General features: G+C 48.8%; 2 protein-coding genes across 3 annotated transcripts in view; one reads left to right on the top strand and one right to left on the bottom strand.

The window, feature by feature from the left end:
* Positions 1-388: 388 nt before the first annotated feature.
* Positions 389-15,636, bottom strand: LOC145715773 (mitochondrial intermembrane space import and assembly protein 40). Of its 2 annotated transcripts, none has more exons than XM_081810091.1 (3): positions 15,144-15,636; positions 7,461-7,559; positions 389-1,521 (listed from the first exon to the last, which is right to left on the bottom strand). In XM_081810091.1, exons 1-3 carry the CDS (start codon positions 15,172-15,174, stop codon positions 1,217-1,219), a joined length of 435 nt encoding a protein of 144 aa, XP_081666217.1. In that variant the 5' UTR covers positions 15,175-15,636; the 3' UTR covers positions 389-1,216. The 2 variants fall into 2 exon arrangements, with proteins under 2 accessions (XP_081666217.1, XP_006748782.1); XM_006748719.3 differs by lacking the exon at positions 15,144-15,636 and adding an exon at positions 14,520-14,743.
* The window catches only part of LOC102731934 (transmembrane protein 43), a 17,990-nt gene continuing 15,850 nt past the window's right edge, over positions 14,916-17,055 (top strand). The window contains exon 1 of the mRNA XM_006748720.3: positions 14,916-15,103. Coding sequence (XP_006748783.2) covers positions 15,092-15,103 — 12 coding nt within the window. The 5' untranslated portion in view covers positions 14,916-15,091. The remainder of the gene's footprint in view (positions 15,104-17,055) is intronic.

Below are 17,055 nucleotides of genomic sequence, written 5' to 3'. Positions count from 1 at the left end.
AATAAATGTTTGTTTCAAGCTGCTAAGTTTTAAAGTAATTTTTTACATGGCAATAGATAATACACCAGGGACAAACGAGGTATTACTACACCCTGGCCTGAAATGTCTTACAGTTGCCTTGGGCTAGTTACTTAACCTGTGAGGGCTGCAGTTCCTTATCTTCAAGATGGGAAGAGCCTTCCCAGCCTCACAAATTAACTGTGGTATCTGTATGAAGGATCTGCTCATTGACAAAAACAACTGGCTTGCTAGGAATTCAACAGAAAATTTTAAGACTCAAACCAGCTTACCAGTATCTTCAAGGAGGAATTTTAGGGAATTTTTCATATTTCTATTTCCTTATATCAAAAATATTTGTAATTAGTAAAAACAAAGGACACACTCAACATCAGGTAAAAATCACATTTTCCTTTAATTGACTACTTAATTCACACCATTTCTTCTCTTGGCTGCTACTTTGGTAACAACTAGGTCCCCAGCTCTCAAGAACATTGCATCTAAACAGGCTGACACAGAGCCAGTGTGAACACAGGCCCCAAACCAGGGCTTCTGGAATAACAAGAACAGCAAAACCAGCCTTTCTCTTCACTCAGAAAGGGATTTTGAATTAGAGGGTCTAAAGCTCCAATTTCCAAACACAGAAAACCTGGAGCTCAACGTAAAAATGGAAACCAAAATGCATCAGAAATGAAATATAGTACCTCCTCATATACTCAAGGTCAAGATGGTTCTTGAGAAATAAGTATCTGATCAGCTGGCTTCTTGTGTTAGGAATGGCCCCACTCCAGCATTTTTAAAGGAAGCTGTTTTTATTTCTATTTCATTTCCCAAAGGGGTATAAAAATCTACTAAAAGGGATATAATCAATCAGAATAAATCAGCTCACTCATAAAACACTCCCAAATAATGATATTTGCTTGCTGAGCATAGTCAGCACATTATTTCAAAGTGGCAAAATTCAGGGTAATCTGAGAAGAGAATTCAAAAGTAACAGCTACATTTGCTGATAGATTTATGTGAGACACACATACATTTTTTCCAGTGTGTATGCAAAGGACCAAGATCCCTGATCATCAAAATAAGTTATTTTGTACATTATAGTGCACAGAACAACAGAGGAAAGACACTTTCTCGGAGAATGACCAAAAGGCATTTTGCAAAAGGTTCATGTAACTCTGAAGCAGAAGGACTGGAGCCCAGTGCCTTGTGGCCTTTATTAGCTTGACCCCTCCTCTTCTTTGGTTGCAGTGGCCTCAGTGGCAGCTGTCTCTTCTAAACGTTCTGCCGGCTTCTTCTCTTCCTCTTCCTCCTCCTCGTCCTCCTGGGGATAGAGGTCGGGATATTTCTGCATGCATTCCTGCATGGCCCGGAACTGGTCTACACAGTCTGACCCCTTGACATCCTCTGTGCTATAATGGAAGCAAGAAAAGGCTGACTTGAACTGTTCCCCACAGGGGCCACTGGCCATTCCCCCAAGGCACGGGCAGTTCCAGTTAATGTCTCCATTTGGCAGGATCAATCCTAGAATGGGAAAATGGGCAAGGAAAATGTGAGACAGGCTCTCGAAGGTTTCTGAAAAAGCAAAACCAAGTCCAGTCCTTGAAAGATATTTGGGAGGTACAGAACTGCTGCCTGGTAGGCTCTTGCCTACCTCTCAATTTGGATTGGGTTCAAATGTCTATGCAAACGCAGCATCCCTTGGCTTGGCTGGAGAGAAGCCACCAATGGCAACTTTCTACCCTGATCTATATTTTCAGCCACCTCCCATGGCTCTGGCTGTGCTCCAAGAGCTAAATACTGGAAACCATTTAATCCAAAGAAGAAACCATTATTGGGTTGGTTAGCAAGAAGCTTTTTCAAAGCCCCAACACTTTAAGGAGTTGAGGTACTGATCTCCTTCTTTCGCTCTCTGCTCTGCTCCCATTCAAATGATCAGGACCAGACCACCCCCTGCCTCCAAAAAAGGCACCTTGCCCCCTCAAGCCCCTCTGGCTCTGCAACTGCTCTCAGAAGCTCAGCTCAGTGTGAGGACTGGTAAAGAAGAGGCTGAGCCTTCTGCACTGGCGGGAAGATATCCAAGACATGTTGTATAAGGAAAAAGCTAGTGGCATACCAGATGGTGTGGTTCTAGTCTTTTAACAGTGAAAAAACCTAGAGGGATGTTAACCATACTAACCCAACTGCTAAACAGCATGTGTGTTTCAGGGAGGGGTGCAACTACAGACTGACGTTCAGTTGCAATATTCTGTAGGCCCCCTTACTTTTGAATTTTACACTTTCTTGTCTTTGAACCTTATTCACATCTAAATAGTATTTCCTGGTTTTCTAAAATGCTTTCAAGATGATGGCTTCATTTCCAGCTTTGTAATAGACAGGGAAATACGATTCATACAGAAGTTTCTTACATGAGTCTTTTATAGGACTGGGAGCACTCTGTAAGACTCTAAAATGCCCAGTGAAATTATACAATTTTTCACTCTAACCAAGTACCCAGGCATGGCACTCTGAGTTAGTGTCCAAAGTCCTAGGCCTAGGCTGAACCCCATCTCTTCACTCTAGCTCAGGAAACTTCAATGATCAAAAGATCTGCTGCTGCAATTCCTTACTTGTAAAATGGGCTAACAGTGGAGATGTCAATGGATACCGCACCCCAAGCAGGTAGTTCACCACTAGACCATCAATAGCTGCTGGGCACACTCTCAAGTACCACACTATCTGTGGTAAAACACATAATCCTTTTTGACAACCTTCTTCAATCGTACTACAAATCCCAGTTTGCACAGGAGATTTTGTGGTTCAGTGGGGTCTAAGTCAGGACTACAGCCAAGGCCCAAAGGATTCCCAGAGCCCAAGCTGTCTCCCCCCACATCTTACCACCTCTCCCTACATAGGCCAGCATGGTGCTGGATACCTACAGATACACCTCAGAGATATTGTGGGTTGGGTTCCAGACACCACAATAAAGCTAGTATCACATAAAGCACATCAAATTACTTTCTTGGTTTCCCGGTGCATATGAAAGCTATGTTTGCACCACAGTAAATTCAGTGCATAATAGCATTATGTATAAAAAACGTACATATATTAATTGAAAATACTTTATTGCTAAAGAATGCTAACCATCGGGGCGCCTGGGTGGCTCAGATGGTTAAGCGTCTGCCTTCGGCTCAGGTCATGATCCCAGTGTTCTGGGATCGAGCCCCATGTCTGGCTCCTGGCTCAGCTGGGAGCCTGCTTCTCCCTCTCCCTCTGCCTCTCCCCTGCTCATGCTCTCTCTCTCTCTCTGTATCTCTCTGTCTCAAATGAATAAATAAAATCTTTAAAAAAAAAAAAGAATGCTAACCATCATCTGAGCTTTCAGTGAGTTGTAAATTTTTGCTGGCAGAAGGTCTTGCCTTGATGTTGATGGCTGCTGACTGATGAAGGTTGTGGTTGCGGCAATTTCTTAAAGACAACAATGAAATTTGCTGCATCAATGGACTCTTCCTTTCACGAATAATTTCTCTGTAGCATGTGATGCTGTTTGATAGCATTTTACCCCGAGCAGAACTTCTTTCAAATTGAAATCAATCCTCTCAAACCCTGCCACTGCTTTATGTCATATTCTTTTGTTGTCATTTCAACAATCTTCACAGCATCTCCACCAGATGTAGATTCCATCTCAAGAAGCCACTTTCTTTGCTCATCAATCAGAAGCAACTTCTCACCTGATAAAGTTTTTTTTAACTGAAGTATAATTAACATACAGTGCTATATTAGTTTCAGGTGTATAATATATAATTCTATACCCTTCTCAGTGCTTATCAAGGTAAGTGTACTCTTAATCCCTCTCACCCGTTTCACTCCTCCCCCGGCAATCATCAGTTAAAGCTTGATCAGGAGATCGAGGCAGTTCAGTCATGTCTTCAGGCTCCACTTCTAATCCTAGTTTTCTTGCTATTTCCACCACATCTGCAGTTACTTCCTCCCCTCAAGTCTTGAACTCCTTAAAGTCGTCCACAAGGCTTGGAATCTGCTTCTTCCAAATTCCTGCTCATGGTGATATTTTGACCTCTTCCCATGAATCACGAATGTTCTTAATGACATCTAGAATGGTAAATCCTTTCCAGAAGGTTTTCAATTGACTTTGCCCAGATCCACCAGAGGAATCACTATCCATGACAGCTATATAGCTTTATGAAATGTATTTCTTAAACAGTTAAGACTTGAAATCAAAGTGACTCCTTGATCCATGGAATGCAGAATGGATATTGTGTTAGCAGGCATGAAAACAACAATCTTGTACATCTCCACCAATGTTCTTGGATGACCAGGTGCACTGTCAAAGAGCAGTAATATTTTGAAAGGAATCTTCCTTTCTGAGCAGTAGGTCTCAACAGTGGGCTTAAAATATTCAGTAAACCACACTGTAAATAGATGTGCTGTCATCCAGGCCCATCCTCAGGGCCCTAAGATTTTTGGAATGGTAAGTGAGCACCGGCTTCAACTTCAAGTCACCAGCTGCATTAGCCTCTAATAACAGAGTCAATCTGTCCTTTGAAGTTTCAAAAGAAGGCACTGACTTCTCTCTATCTCTGAAAGTCCTAGATGGCGTCTTCTTCCACTAGAAGGCTGTTTCGTCTGCATTGAAAATCTGTTGTCTAGTGTAACCACCTTCATTAATGATCTCTGCACGATCTCCTGGATAACGTGCTGCAGCTTCTACATCAACACTTGCTGCTTCCCTTTGCTCTTTTATGTTATGGAGATGGCTTCTTTCCTTCACCTCAAGAACCACCTCTGCTAGCTTCACACTTCTCTTCTGCAGCTTGCTCACCTCTCTCCGCCTTCTCAGAATTACAGGGAGTTAGGGCCTTGCTCCCCATTAGGCTCTGGCTAAGGGAAGTTGTGGGTGGTGTTCTCTTCTCTCCAGACCTTCTCCTGCCTTCTCCGTATTAGCATTCAGGCTGTTACACTTTCTTATCATTTGTGTGTTCACTGGAGTAGCACTTTTCATTTCCTTCAAGATCTTTTCCTTTGCATTCACAGCTTGGCTAACTGTTCGGTGCAAGAGGCCTAGCTTTCAGCCCATCTTGGCTCTTGACAGGCCTTCCTCACTAAGCTCAATGACTTCTAACTTTTGATGTGACATGAGAGGCTGCAAACTTTCCCTTTCACTTGAACACTTAGAGGCCACTGTCAGGTTATTAACTGGCCTAATCTCAGTATTGTCATGTCAGGGAATGCGGAGACCCGAGGAGAGGGAGAGAGACAAGGAAGAGCCAGTCGGTGGAGCAGTCAGAAAACACACAACATTTATCGATTAAATTCCTCATCTTACATGGCTTATGGCACCTGAAACAGTTATAATAGTAACATCAAAGATCACCAATCACAGATCACCATAACATATACAATAACAAAAAAGTTTGAAATACTGCAAGAATGACCAAAACGTGACAGAGAGACATGAAGTGAACAAATGCTGTTGAAAAAATGGCACCAACAGACTTGCTTCAAACAGGGTCGCCACAAACCTTCAATTTGTAAAAAGCGTGGTATCTGCAAAATGCAATAAAACCAGGCCTGTATACAAATGCTGCCCTCAGAAGGCTCAAGACCAGGAAACCTGCACAGCCAATTTCCAAATGAAATAGTAATACTAACTTTTTAAAATAATTATCCAGGTCTGCAGGAAGTCTATGCTTCCTTATTTCTCAGGGGAAGGCATGCTAGAATGAGGTAGCTCCTCCCAGAGGGCGCTTTGGGAGCCAATTTGCATTTCAAGGGCAAAATGTAAACACACACAGACGTCAACATTTTAAATTAAGCCCAGATGCAGCAGGTTTGGAACATATAATCAAAACCCTGCAGTTCTAGTCCCTGTCACTTTCTTGGCCAGTCCTCACCTCCTCCTGGGTCCTCAATTTTCCCCCAGACCAGGTGATCTTTAAGGCCCTCCCCCAGTCTTTTTGAGTGGATGAAAATTCCTTCTGCCACCTTTCTAATGGCACTGTAAGCCGAACCAAGTGCTATCTTAGCCATAGAGCTGGGGTGCTTGGATGCAGGCGGCCGGCATGAATTGGTGGCCTACTTAGTCTCCTGAGTGATTCTGCCATTGAGAGCTCAGAACCCGGGTCCCAGAGTTCTCTGTTGTATATGCTTCTTGGTACAATCATTCACTATAAGGGGCTGCAAAGGCAAATACCTCTACGTCCAAGCAGATCTATTATAAACGACAGAAGCAGGTAGGACAGAAAACAAGAAGGACGATAAGGCCTGGCAGGAACTGAAGGGGAATGCACAGGCTTAGCAGAGACACATTCAATTTTAAAATGCCAGGAGACAAACAAAACACGGCCTGATTTGTTCTGTAGGCCCCAATAAATGTGCTTAACTAATATGGACCTCAAGAGAGGCACAACACTGGAACCGACAGGCGACTTGTTTTTCTTTGCCAAAGTGCTGATTCAAGATTATTCCCATAGCTGCCTTTCTCGTAGAAGACCTGTGCCTCCCACCATTTCCAACGGAGTGCTCTCGACATGCAGCCTCGACTTGACTTTACTCTCACCCCCAGGAGCAGTAAGACATTCTCCCTGAGAACATACACTTCAATTAGCATCTGAAAAATTCCAATCAGGAGCCTACACTCCATGGGCTGCTGCTGCAAGCTCTTTCCACCACATTTACCACCAGTCAGCACTGGAAAGGTTGCTAATTATCATCACAGGTGTCAGAAATAGCTTTAGATTGGTCAACTGAGTACTGTTTACGATACGGACTGTTTATAAATCCTGCACACACACACACACACACACACTGGTCAGTCTTACACACACCAGGGAAGTTCCAGTGAGCCCAGCAGTCTAAAGCCTCTGGAATGGCATCCTAGGCCCAAAAGACCACTGACCATTAATAAGTTGTATGCAACAGTTCTGACTAGGTGAGCTGGATCCTGCCACTGGAAAATTGTCCCTCAATCTCGAGTGAGCTTTTTGTGCAGGATCCTTGCTGGAGCACCAACGAAGAGAGAGCAGACCTCACCACCTCACAGAACAAGGTGTAGGACTCTTCCATGCCTGCTTGCTAATGGTCTGTAGATGTGGCAGAATTCCATCTGCCAGCTCGACTGAGCAGGAGGATCCCTGTCACCTTAACCCGCCTGCCACGCTGGAATCCATGGCCACCCCCCAACCCTGGCGTAAAACTTCATCGGGAAGCATCCAACCAGCTCAGTCTGTGTAAAACTTCAGAAGAAAAAGAGACAGAAGACTTCAGTTCAGGAGAAACTTAGGTTCTGGCCTAATAGCCAGGGGAGTGCATCAGCATGAGGGCTAGAAAGCACTGTCCTTGGAGATAGTCCATGGCTGGGAAGGACACCTGAAAACCCAACCTTGGCCAGGACAAAATGGGAAAACTATTATGGACATTTTCCCCAGGAAGGGTCCGTGGGTCCCTGGGAGGCCCGTGTCACTTACCATGCTCCTCATACGGATCGTTGGGATCATCAGCCACCAGCTCTGCATTGCTTGGAGTTTCATGGTCTTCTTTGGTCACAAATATGATTCGATCCTTCCCTAGTGTTTGGAGAACAGAGGAAGAAACATTTCACTCAAGAGCAGCCAAATAGCCCCAAACCCAAAGAAGCCACAAAAAGCAAGTTTTAAGACTGTCCTATGCAAAACCCCAAAGCGAGGTGACCATCAAACTGCCCTTCCTGGGTTATATCACTGAGTCTGTGTGTGGTCAAGCAGCCACTTGTATTGAGTGCCTGCAACTGGAACAAAAACTCCACCAAGGTCATGGGTAAGGAAGAAGATGCCGTATGCACCAAGGTAGGAGACAAAATGCCTGATCCAATGAAATGCAGCTGCTTTAGTCCCCAGAATTGCTGATAATAGAGTTGTGCAACAAATTCTTCTTCCCATCAAGAAAGGGGCAGTCTCATCTCAGAACTCCCCTGGCACTCAGACTGTCCCCATTATGTCCCAACAACCTATGAAGGCCTCATCAACCTGCCGCCGTCTCCTCTCCTCCCCAGGTCCAGCAGGGAGCTGCAAGCTGTCAGCCTTCAGACAACTCTAGTGGAATGAAGAAGACTCACTAGGGCCTCGGAGTGCCTGCCGCTGGGCACCCCGCTCCACTCCACTAGGGCTCGAGTGCATGTGCGCAGGGAAGGGGTGGAAGGGACAGGAAAAAGGCATGCAGGAAAAGACTTGCTTCTAGCCCTGTCAGGGTTTACCCACAGCATTCAGAGTGCAGACGAAGTCTGAGGAGACTGAGAACTTTGACAAGAAGAGAGGGCAGGGATGTGGGTGCCTGGCCAGCAGCCCACCACAGCCCACTCGGCTGATGTAGCCACCGAAGTGTGTCCAAGAAGATGCCCTGTGCAAAAATATCCCGGTCATCTGCCTCTGAAAGGCTGGGGACACGGTGGTCTGAGAATGCCCACAATCAAGACTCCCTCTGGCCTCTTGGCCCCTAATCGTGGCCAGAAAGAAGGGGTCATGGTGGTAGGGAACATTATGGAGGTTCCCCATGGTCCCCGAGGCCTGGGGAGATTTCCCGACACGTGGAATGACTGGGGGGCGGGGGGAGGGCGGATTTCATGAAGTGCTGATGTTATCAACTTCTGTAACAATCTGCAGTTCGTTATGTTTTAGAACAATCACCCAACCTAAATATAATAGGCTGAGTGTTAGGGTCAGGACTGAGGCCCTGCAAGGACCAGCGTCAGGAAGCCAGCTCTTCATGTGAACCTCGATCAGGCCAGAGCCCCTGGCCATACGTGCCTGGCGGCCAGAGGGTCCTGAGCCTCCAGGCTGGTGGGAGCCAAATGCATGCTGTGTGAGGAAAAGCTCCTCGTGGGAGGCTGCACCGGCAAAGGAACGAGAATCAGTGTTGACTGAACTGGTATGAGTGTGATCCGAGGCTTTTTATACATTAGAAGACCAACCCCAGAGTGGTTACTCAAAGTCAACCAGCCGGAAAGGGCAAGGCAGGCACGTCTGCTGTCCGACACCCTCCCGGCTCTCTCCCCTACACCTTACAGCTGTCCGCACACCTCACCTTCCTAGAACCTGTGGCCATCAGCTAACCACAGTCTGTCTGATATTCCTGTTGCGGTTGGGAGCACTTTGTCTTCAGCACTCCACACACTGCATGTCATCAGTTGCCCCTGCTGTTCCTGGAGGGCAGACCGAGGCCGGCCCCTCTCTGGGTCCTGTGTGTCAGCTAGCTCCTGCCATCCCATCCCTACCCTGAGAGGAGCCAGCAGGAGCCCCATTCTACGGTGGTTAAGCCTAGGGCTACGGGAAGTGGATATACCTGAGCCCACCCCAGGCTGGAATTTGAACCCAGCTCTATGTGTTTCCAAAGGCCACGCTGTGGAGATCCTTTACCCAGACCCACACTGCCCCACCCCACCCCCAGGACACTCAAGAATAAAAACAATAGCTAACATTGGGTACTTAGCATGACTCAGACACTGTCCTGAGAGCTTTGTGTGCTTGGAGCAGGAATAAACGTTTTGTACAATAAGCCCCAAGAAGCTGAGAATTAAGAGAATGTTTGCTGAGTGAATGAACAGGAGCTTTCTTCTAAGCTCCTGGGTACCCACCTGGTGAAGGGCAAGGACAAATGCAACAACCCTACTGACTACCCATTCACCCAGGAGATGTGGGACAATGGGACCTCATCTGGAAGGGCATGGGAAGTGCCTTCTCCAGGTCCCATCCACATTGGCCCTTGGGCAGGGCCTTCATCAGTGGCCTGCTGTGAGTCAGCTACAATGGGGGCAGAGGCTGGGCCTGCGGAAGTTTGGCTCTCTGGGAGCTGCTGGCATTTTCTCTGATTATATCAGTTCTTTTCCCTTTACACTTAGGAAAGTTCCGTCACAGGCTTGTTAAGAGAAACCAAAGAAAAAGGTTTGGGCCCACACCAAGCTGGAGTATTTACAGAAGAGGATTGAGGAAAATACAGGGGCTAAAAGCAGAGCAACACCTCCAGAGAAGACAGTTCAGGGGACAGAGGGAAGGCACCCTTCTCATGCCTCCACAGGGTCTCCCACATGGGGTAACAAACAGTAAGGACAGCCGACCCTTGGCATGCTCAGCGACTGGGCCTCCAGTCCACCCGTGGTTCTGCTGTCCTGTGACCAGCTCCTTCCTGCTTGTCAAACTAGCTCTCTCTCCATGTGCTGAAATGCAGTCCTGTCCCTGACCGTGAACCCCACGGTTGGGGTCCTCAATTCCTCTATCCGGCCAAGGCCACACAGCTGGTAAGTGTACAAGAAGAAGCTAAGGCCCGTCTGCCTGCTGTTCGCGCCAAAGCACGATGTAGCCCCTCTGGGTCCTTGACTGAGGTTTGGTGTCCTTGTCGGCACCCACGTTCGGCACCCACGTTCTGTCATTACACGAGCAAAAATAGCTTCATCTGGACCATCCTTTGGATTCCAAGAGCCTTGAGAGCAAAGTCCTGGATCCTGCTGCTCCTTGCCTCTTCTACCAGTCATTTTACTTAGTGGATGTTTACTTACACATTTTAAATTAGGTTGAAGTTTATCGATACCTTTAGTTGATTATGGTGACTTCACCTAAGTCTTAGAGGCTTCACTGACAGAAATGAAGTGTGGGGCGAACAGTCCCGCTGAGCTGTCTGGCAGAGAAAGTAAGGATTCCAAGCCTCCCTGAGTGGCACTTTTCCTACCCTGGATAGGTGTCTTTGTCCATTCAGGCTGCTATAACAAAATACCACCACTGAGGTAGTTCATAAACAACAGAAAGTTACTGCTCACAGTTCTGGAGGCTGCCAGTCTAAGATCAAGGCCCCAGTATGGTCACCTTCTGGTGAGGGCCCCTTCCTGGGTCACAGCAGCTGCCTTCTCGTTGTGTCCTCACAGGGTGGAAGGGGCTAGAGATCTCTCTGGGGCTTCTTTTATAAGGGCATTCATCCCAAACATGAAAGCTCCACCCTCATTCCCTAAGCACCTCCCAAAGGCCCCTTCTAATACTATCACCCTTGGAGCTTTGGATTTCAACCTATGAAACTGGGGGGACACATCTGTACCATAAAACTGGGGGAAGAAGATCCCCTGGGTGATCTGACTGTGGTTTCTAAGCAGGGATGTATCTTTGCATCCCCAATCCTGGTATCCAGACGGAGCTCCTTTTGTTTCACGGACAAATAACATTAAGGGCTAAAAACCATCTGTAGAAAGAACAGAAGCACAGCTCTAAGGCTGAGAGAGAAGACCAGCTTCGGGAGGTCTGGTTCAGTGGCATCGATATCACAGAGGTTTAGGCCTGGGGTTCAAATGTGAGCATGAGCACATAACAGCTGTGGGATCGCAGGCACCTTCTTGTCCCCCGGCAGCTCAGCCTCTCTTCCTCCCATGGTCAGGGCAAGAATCATGAGACTTTGCTTAAACAAAAGAGGTGAAATGAGTTTCTGCTCTCACCTGGAATCCCACTCGAAGGACAGTAATTTTTTAAATGGCATTAAATGACAAGGATAAAAGGACCAAGAAAAGAGACAACCATAGGCTAGAGAGGTCAGTAAAGTTTGGGAAGTGGGCAAGCTGAGAGCGAGTGCTTTCTGACTTAACACAAAGTTGAACCCAAAGTCACAAGGAGGGGAAGTCAGCTAGAAGAAAATCCATCCTCACCCTAGTACCCTGGTAAGGGTCAGGAATCAGGGGCCCCAGGGCCCACTGTGAAAGCAGGACTTAAGGGAAAAACTGAGAACAGAAAGTCTGATTAAACAGTTGGATACCAAGACACCCCCAATTCATTATTTTTACTCTCTGTACAGCCATCCTTGATTCCTTTCTCTCAACCTCCATCATCAAATCTGGTTGGCTCTCCCTTCAAATACAGCCAGAAAGATCTGCATCCCTCACCTCCAAGACCCCATCTCCCATCACTCGCTCCCTCCATTCCCACACCTTGTTGCCTTTACTAGACACACTGGGGGCACACCTACCTCTAGGCCTCGGCCCAGGCTGTCCTCACTTCCGGGAGCTCCCTCCAGATATCCCCACAGCCACCCTCTCCCTACTTTCATACCTCCTACTCAGATGCCGCCTTCTCCGACCATTCCCCATCTCCCTTGGCCTGCCTTTTCTCCAAAGCACTTTTCCTCACCTAACATATTATATATTTGCTTACTCCCTGTTTCCCCCACTGAAGTATCAGCTCTTCTAGGGCAAGGATTTGTCTATTCCATTCATTGCAGTATCCCCAGAACCTAGAACAGTGTCCAGAACATGGTGGGTAATCAATATTTGTTGAACAAATGAAAGGAGAAACCAAACTGAAGACCTCAGCAGAAAGCAGGAAGACAGAATGGTTCTTACCATTAAGTAGATTACAAACAAAACAAAACAAAACAAAACAACTTTGGATAAGTGGTCCCATTTCCCCCCAGAAAGGGGAGTAGGAACACGCACGGGATCTTTACATGTCAAAATCTTCAGCAGATCCAACCCAGATGGAGAGCCCATCTCTTCCCCAACGCCATGAAGCAGATGATGTCACCTGCACTCACCAGCACCTGCTCAGGGGCTGGTACACCACAGGTGTTCAATAAATGTTTGTTGAGGAACTGGAGAAGGCAGACAGCAACAGAAAAGAGGGAACTAAAGAAAGGATCAGTGTGGCACTAATACAGAAAGTGTGGGTGGTCTACGGCCAGGGAGCGAGGCTGAGTCCACGCCATAGAACACTTGGATGTCAAAACTTCTAACCTGAAAGCTGGGTGGTGGGGGGGACCCCTGAAGTAAATTTGCTCAGGCAAGTGACTCACTCAGAACCCAGAATGAAGAGCCAGCCATGGGAAGAGCTGAGGGACAGAGGTACCAGGCAAAGGAACAACTAAGACACCAGTGTAGCTCAACAGTGACGGGATAGTTATAAATCAGGCTGGAGCCAGATCACGCAGGGGCTTTCAATTCTCATCCCCAAACTAAGAGAGAGATCTTTGACCCAGGAAAAGATGAAGATCCATGTTTTGGGTGGCAGATGGAAAATGCCTTTCCTTCCCAAAGAACCTGTGATTCCTAGATATCCTCACGGGCAAGGAGAGGTCTTATTCATCTGGCACAGCCTCATTATACCTAAAAAGCTCAAAATTATTTGCTAAATGAAGTAAATCAGAAACCCAGAGAAAGAAAATTAAAAACAAGAGACCTACTAACAAAGTAGTGAGGGCAGAGGACTTTTGTTCATGGCACAGTTATTAATCAATAAAAATAGTACCCAGGAGAGACATCAGTGAGTATTATGGCTTTATGACCCAGGAAAGGAGTGGTTCTATTAGGAGAATGAGGTACTGGGGAAAAGCTTGATATTTTAGATGGAGCTGTTTTCTAATTGGATGTATGACCTTGGGTAGGTCATCCCCTTCTCTGGTCTTCAGATTCCCTGAATTAAACTGAGGGAATCAGACTGACTATTCACCAAAGAATTTGAGTGAGTTCCAACTCTCTTTGTAGTTTTACATTCTCATGTGTCCACCATAATTGCCAGGCACAGAGAAGATGCCCGTGAGTATCTGCTGAATGAATGAAAACCAACTTCTCATTTTACAAGATTGGAAACTGGGGCCTGGAAGGGTTAGGTGGCAGCTCAGGGAGAAAAAGCTAGTTAGTAGCAGTGTGTGGGGAGGCCCTGGGACTCCAGCCAAGAGACTCCTGGGTTCCTCAGCAGAGGTAAGAACAGATGAAGCAAAGAGGAGATAGGCAGAGGAGATGGGCACTTTGTTGGAAAGGGGGGAGGGGCGGCTTCCCAGCAGAGAGCTCCCTGGAATCCAGCGGACACCAGACTGAATGGTGCAGTTTCTGTGATCAGACTGATGAAGCTTGAACCCCAGCTCCAAGATATACTGTGTCAAGTACTTGCCTTAGGCCAAGTCACCTCTGTGTCTTAGGGTCCACTCTTTGGTAAAATGTGGGTAACTTATAATTATAAAAATCGCTGCGAGATCAGTGAGAAAAGCCATATAAAGACTCTTGAACAGTGTCTGGTACGTAGTAGGGGCTCAGTAAATGTCCACGTGGGTGGCACTTTTACCACTCCAGCACAGCCCCTAACCCGAGTGGCAACTTTTCAGGAGAGACAGTTAAAAGGCGCCTACAAATGGAAACGGGTGGTGGGTGGTAAAAGCGATAGTAAAAACAATAAATTCCCAATTACGAGCCAAAGGAAGCGTGCTCAGCACTTCCCGTACCCCCTTGGCCTAGTTTATGAAATCTCCCACGTGCTGGTCCTTCTGAGGTCCGGGTTCGAGTCTCACAGTGACCTTGGACCAGCCTCGTTCCTCCCAATCTCGGTTTTCTCATCTGCAAAACGGAGGTGGCGACCCCACCGCTCAGCCCTCCCAAGGATCCCAAAGAGGGGACCCCGGGTCGCGCCTCGAGTCTCCCGCGCCTGCAGTGGGGTCGCGGGGCGCCGGGGCCTGCGTGGCCGCGGGGGTGGCAAAATCGCTTGGCCCCTGCAGGCCCTCGTAGGCCGGTCTCCATGGCAGCCCGCCCTGCCTACCTTCCTGCCGGCAGTAGGCCATGGCTGCAGCCCCGGCGCTCAGACCTCGCAGAGATAGCGGTGGCGGCGGCACAGGCGGCAGCGCGATCACGCTGTTACCTCTTCTCAGGCAGGGCGGGCGGCTCCGAGGCCCACGCGGACCCGCCCCCTCCAGGCCTGCCCGCCGCGCGCCTGCCTCTGCGCCCTCTCAACCCTACCTCGGCCCCAGTCAGCTGGGAACTACATTTCCCAGGAAGCCGCGCGCTGGTCGGTGACTCTTCAAGGCAGTGGAACTACATATCCCGGAATGACTTGCAGTGCGCAGGCGCATCAATGAGGTACGGTGCGTGTTGCAACTTAGTGGCTAAAGCGCCTGATCCCGGACTACATTTTCCAGGAGGCCCTGCGGCGCGCATGAGCAGAAAAGCTGTGGCTCACGGGGCGGCAACTTTTGCACGTCCTCCCTGATTCTAGGATTCACGCGGATTTTCGCAGCTCCTCGTCGGGCGAGAGACCGCTGGCCTCTGCACTCAGGCCGTCAAGCCCTTACATAGCTGAGCAGAGCGAGGGTGAGCGCCCAGCCTGGTCCCACCATGGCCGCGAACGTGAGTGTCTCCTGGTCTGCCGGACCCCACCCATACTTACCCATGTCCCCGAAGGGGCCGCCTGGGTCCATCTTGCCTGCCTGCCCCTCGTCTGTGCGGCCAGCCCCATCTCCCTCTGCATGCCCTTGTTCCGGCTTCTTGGCAGCTAGCCCGTCCGTTCACCTCTCTTGGTCTGTCCGGACCTCCTCGTCGGGCCGCACGTTTGCGGGGAGGGAGACTCAGGAGCTGTTGTTCCCGGCATTGGGGTCTCCTTGTGCTAGGCGCCTTCTCGCAGCCCCTCCTTTCATTATCAGTTCCCGCCTGGGCCCTTGGGCTTCTCATTTACGGGCTGTGAGAGCGGGACGCGACTTCCGAGGGGGCCAGTCCGCGGGAAGGGTGGGGAAGCCGATACCGCTCAGGTGGAGCTGTCCCATCAACTGACAGACAGGACTGTGCGGGCGGACAGGGAGCTCCACGCCCTAGGGAAGCATGTAAACCGAGGCTGTGATGCTGCAAAGGGGTGCGGGCGAGATTGGGAACGGAGGAGTTAGGATGACCGTGAGAGGGAGCGTTTCCCCACTGCCCGGCAGGGCCCTTGTCCTCCTAGGTGTGTTTGGTTAGAGAGGCCATGGCTGAAGGTGGTTCCCTTCAAAAGCCTTCTGGCTGTTTGTCCCTGCAGCCAGCCTGTCTCGGGAACCTTTCCACTTAAGATTTAAGCCCAACATTCATTCAACAACCGAACAGCACCTCCCACCAGGGTGCTGGGTGTGGGAGAGTCTGGTGACTCACCACTCCCCTCCTCTGTGAAAGCGCTTCTGGAGCCAGCCCTGGTGCCCTGCCAGCCCCAGGACACTCCCTCCCTCCTACTTTGGTGGAGTGTCCTAGCCACTCTCCCCTGGCCTGTTACACTCTCCTTCCAGCCCCTCCTCTGTCCCCAAGAGCCCTCTCTGCCCCCCACACCCTTGGAGAGGAGGATTTATATCACTGACAGCCCTAGCGTGCTCCGCCTCAATTGGAGTTGTCTGGGAGACCTAGAAACTGTGAATGCTGCACCTAGAAAAGCCTCAGAGGTGGTCCGAGACCCAGGGTCTGCCAGGGGAGAGGACAATCAGGAGACCAGCCTGCCCCCAGAGGTAGACTCCTGTCTGCCCCCATACCATGTTTTACAGATGGACAATTTCCCCAGTAGGTGAAGGCACTTGCCCAGCTTGGCCAGCTACTTCATGGGAAGATGCTGAAGACAGCAGGCTTTGGAGTCAGGCAGACCTGGGGGCAAATCCAGTTTCTTCCTCTTAGAAGCTGTGTGGCCTTAATCACTCTGGGTTTGTGTTTCTTCGTGGCATCTGTTAGTGCGAAGTTTAAGGGAGTCAGCCTGTGCTTAGCACAGTGCCTGGTGCATAGAGGGTGCTTAATACATGAAAAAAAATCTATGTTCACAGTCTGACACAGATGGCCCTGGTGGGGAGAGACTGTCTTGGGTACATTGGCACCTGACCTTTGCCAAGGAATGTGTATGAATGTGGGTATCTTCTGCAGTCAAACCTTTGTTGAGTCATCCAGGAGCTGGGTGCATGTTTACAGGAGCCACCAGGCCCGGTGAGGAGGAAAGATCTGAAGATGGTGGGGTGGAGCAGGGAGGTGACAGAATTTCTTAACTGGTATAACAGCAAAAGTGCCCTGTGACAGAGGTACTGTGAACCATCTCCATATTATATGTGAGTAAACTGGATCAGAGAGGTAGAGCAACTAATGCAGGGTTACACAGCAAGTAATTTTCAGGGCCTGTGTATCAACCTCTGTACCATCACTCGTTGCTCTTTGCTCCTTAGCCTAGAGTGCTTACTGAGGACACCTGTATGTATTCAACACCTATCAAGGAGCCAACATCAAGATAAGGGGCTCAAAGATGGCCTTGAGGGGAAGAAGAGAGGCACTGGAGGGTCGCCCTCAGGCTAGGGAAATAGTCCGGTAGT

The sequence above is a fragment of the Leptonychotes weddellii genome, unplaced genomic scaffold (assembly GCF_054177405.1).
Source record: "Leptonychotes weddellii isolate Sample4059 unplaced genomic scaffold, ASM5417740v2 HiC_scaffold_180, whole genome shotgun sequence".
NCBI lineage: Eukaryota > Metazoa > Chordata > Mammalia > Carnivora > Phocidae > Leptonychotes > Leptonychotes weddellii.
Note: the sequence above shows the minus strand (reverse complement) of the source record. Positions and strands in the feature narration are given on the sequence as shown.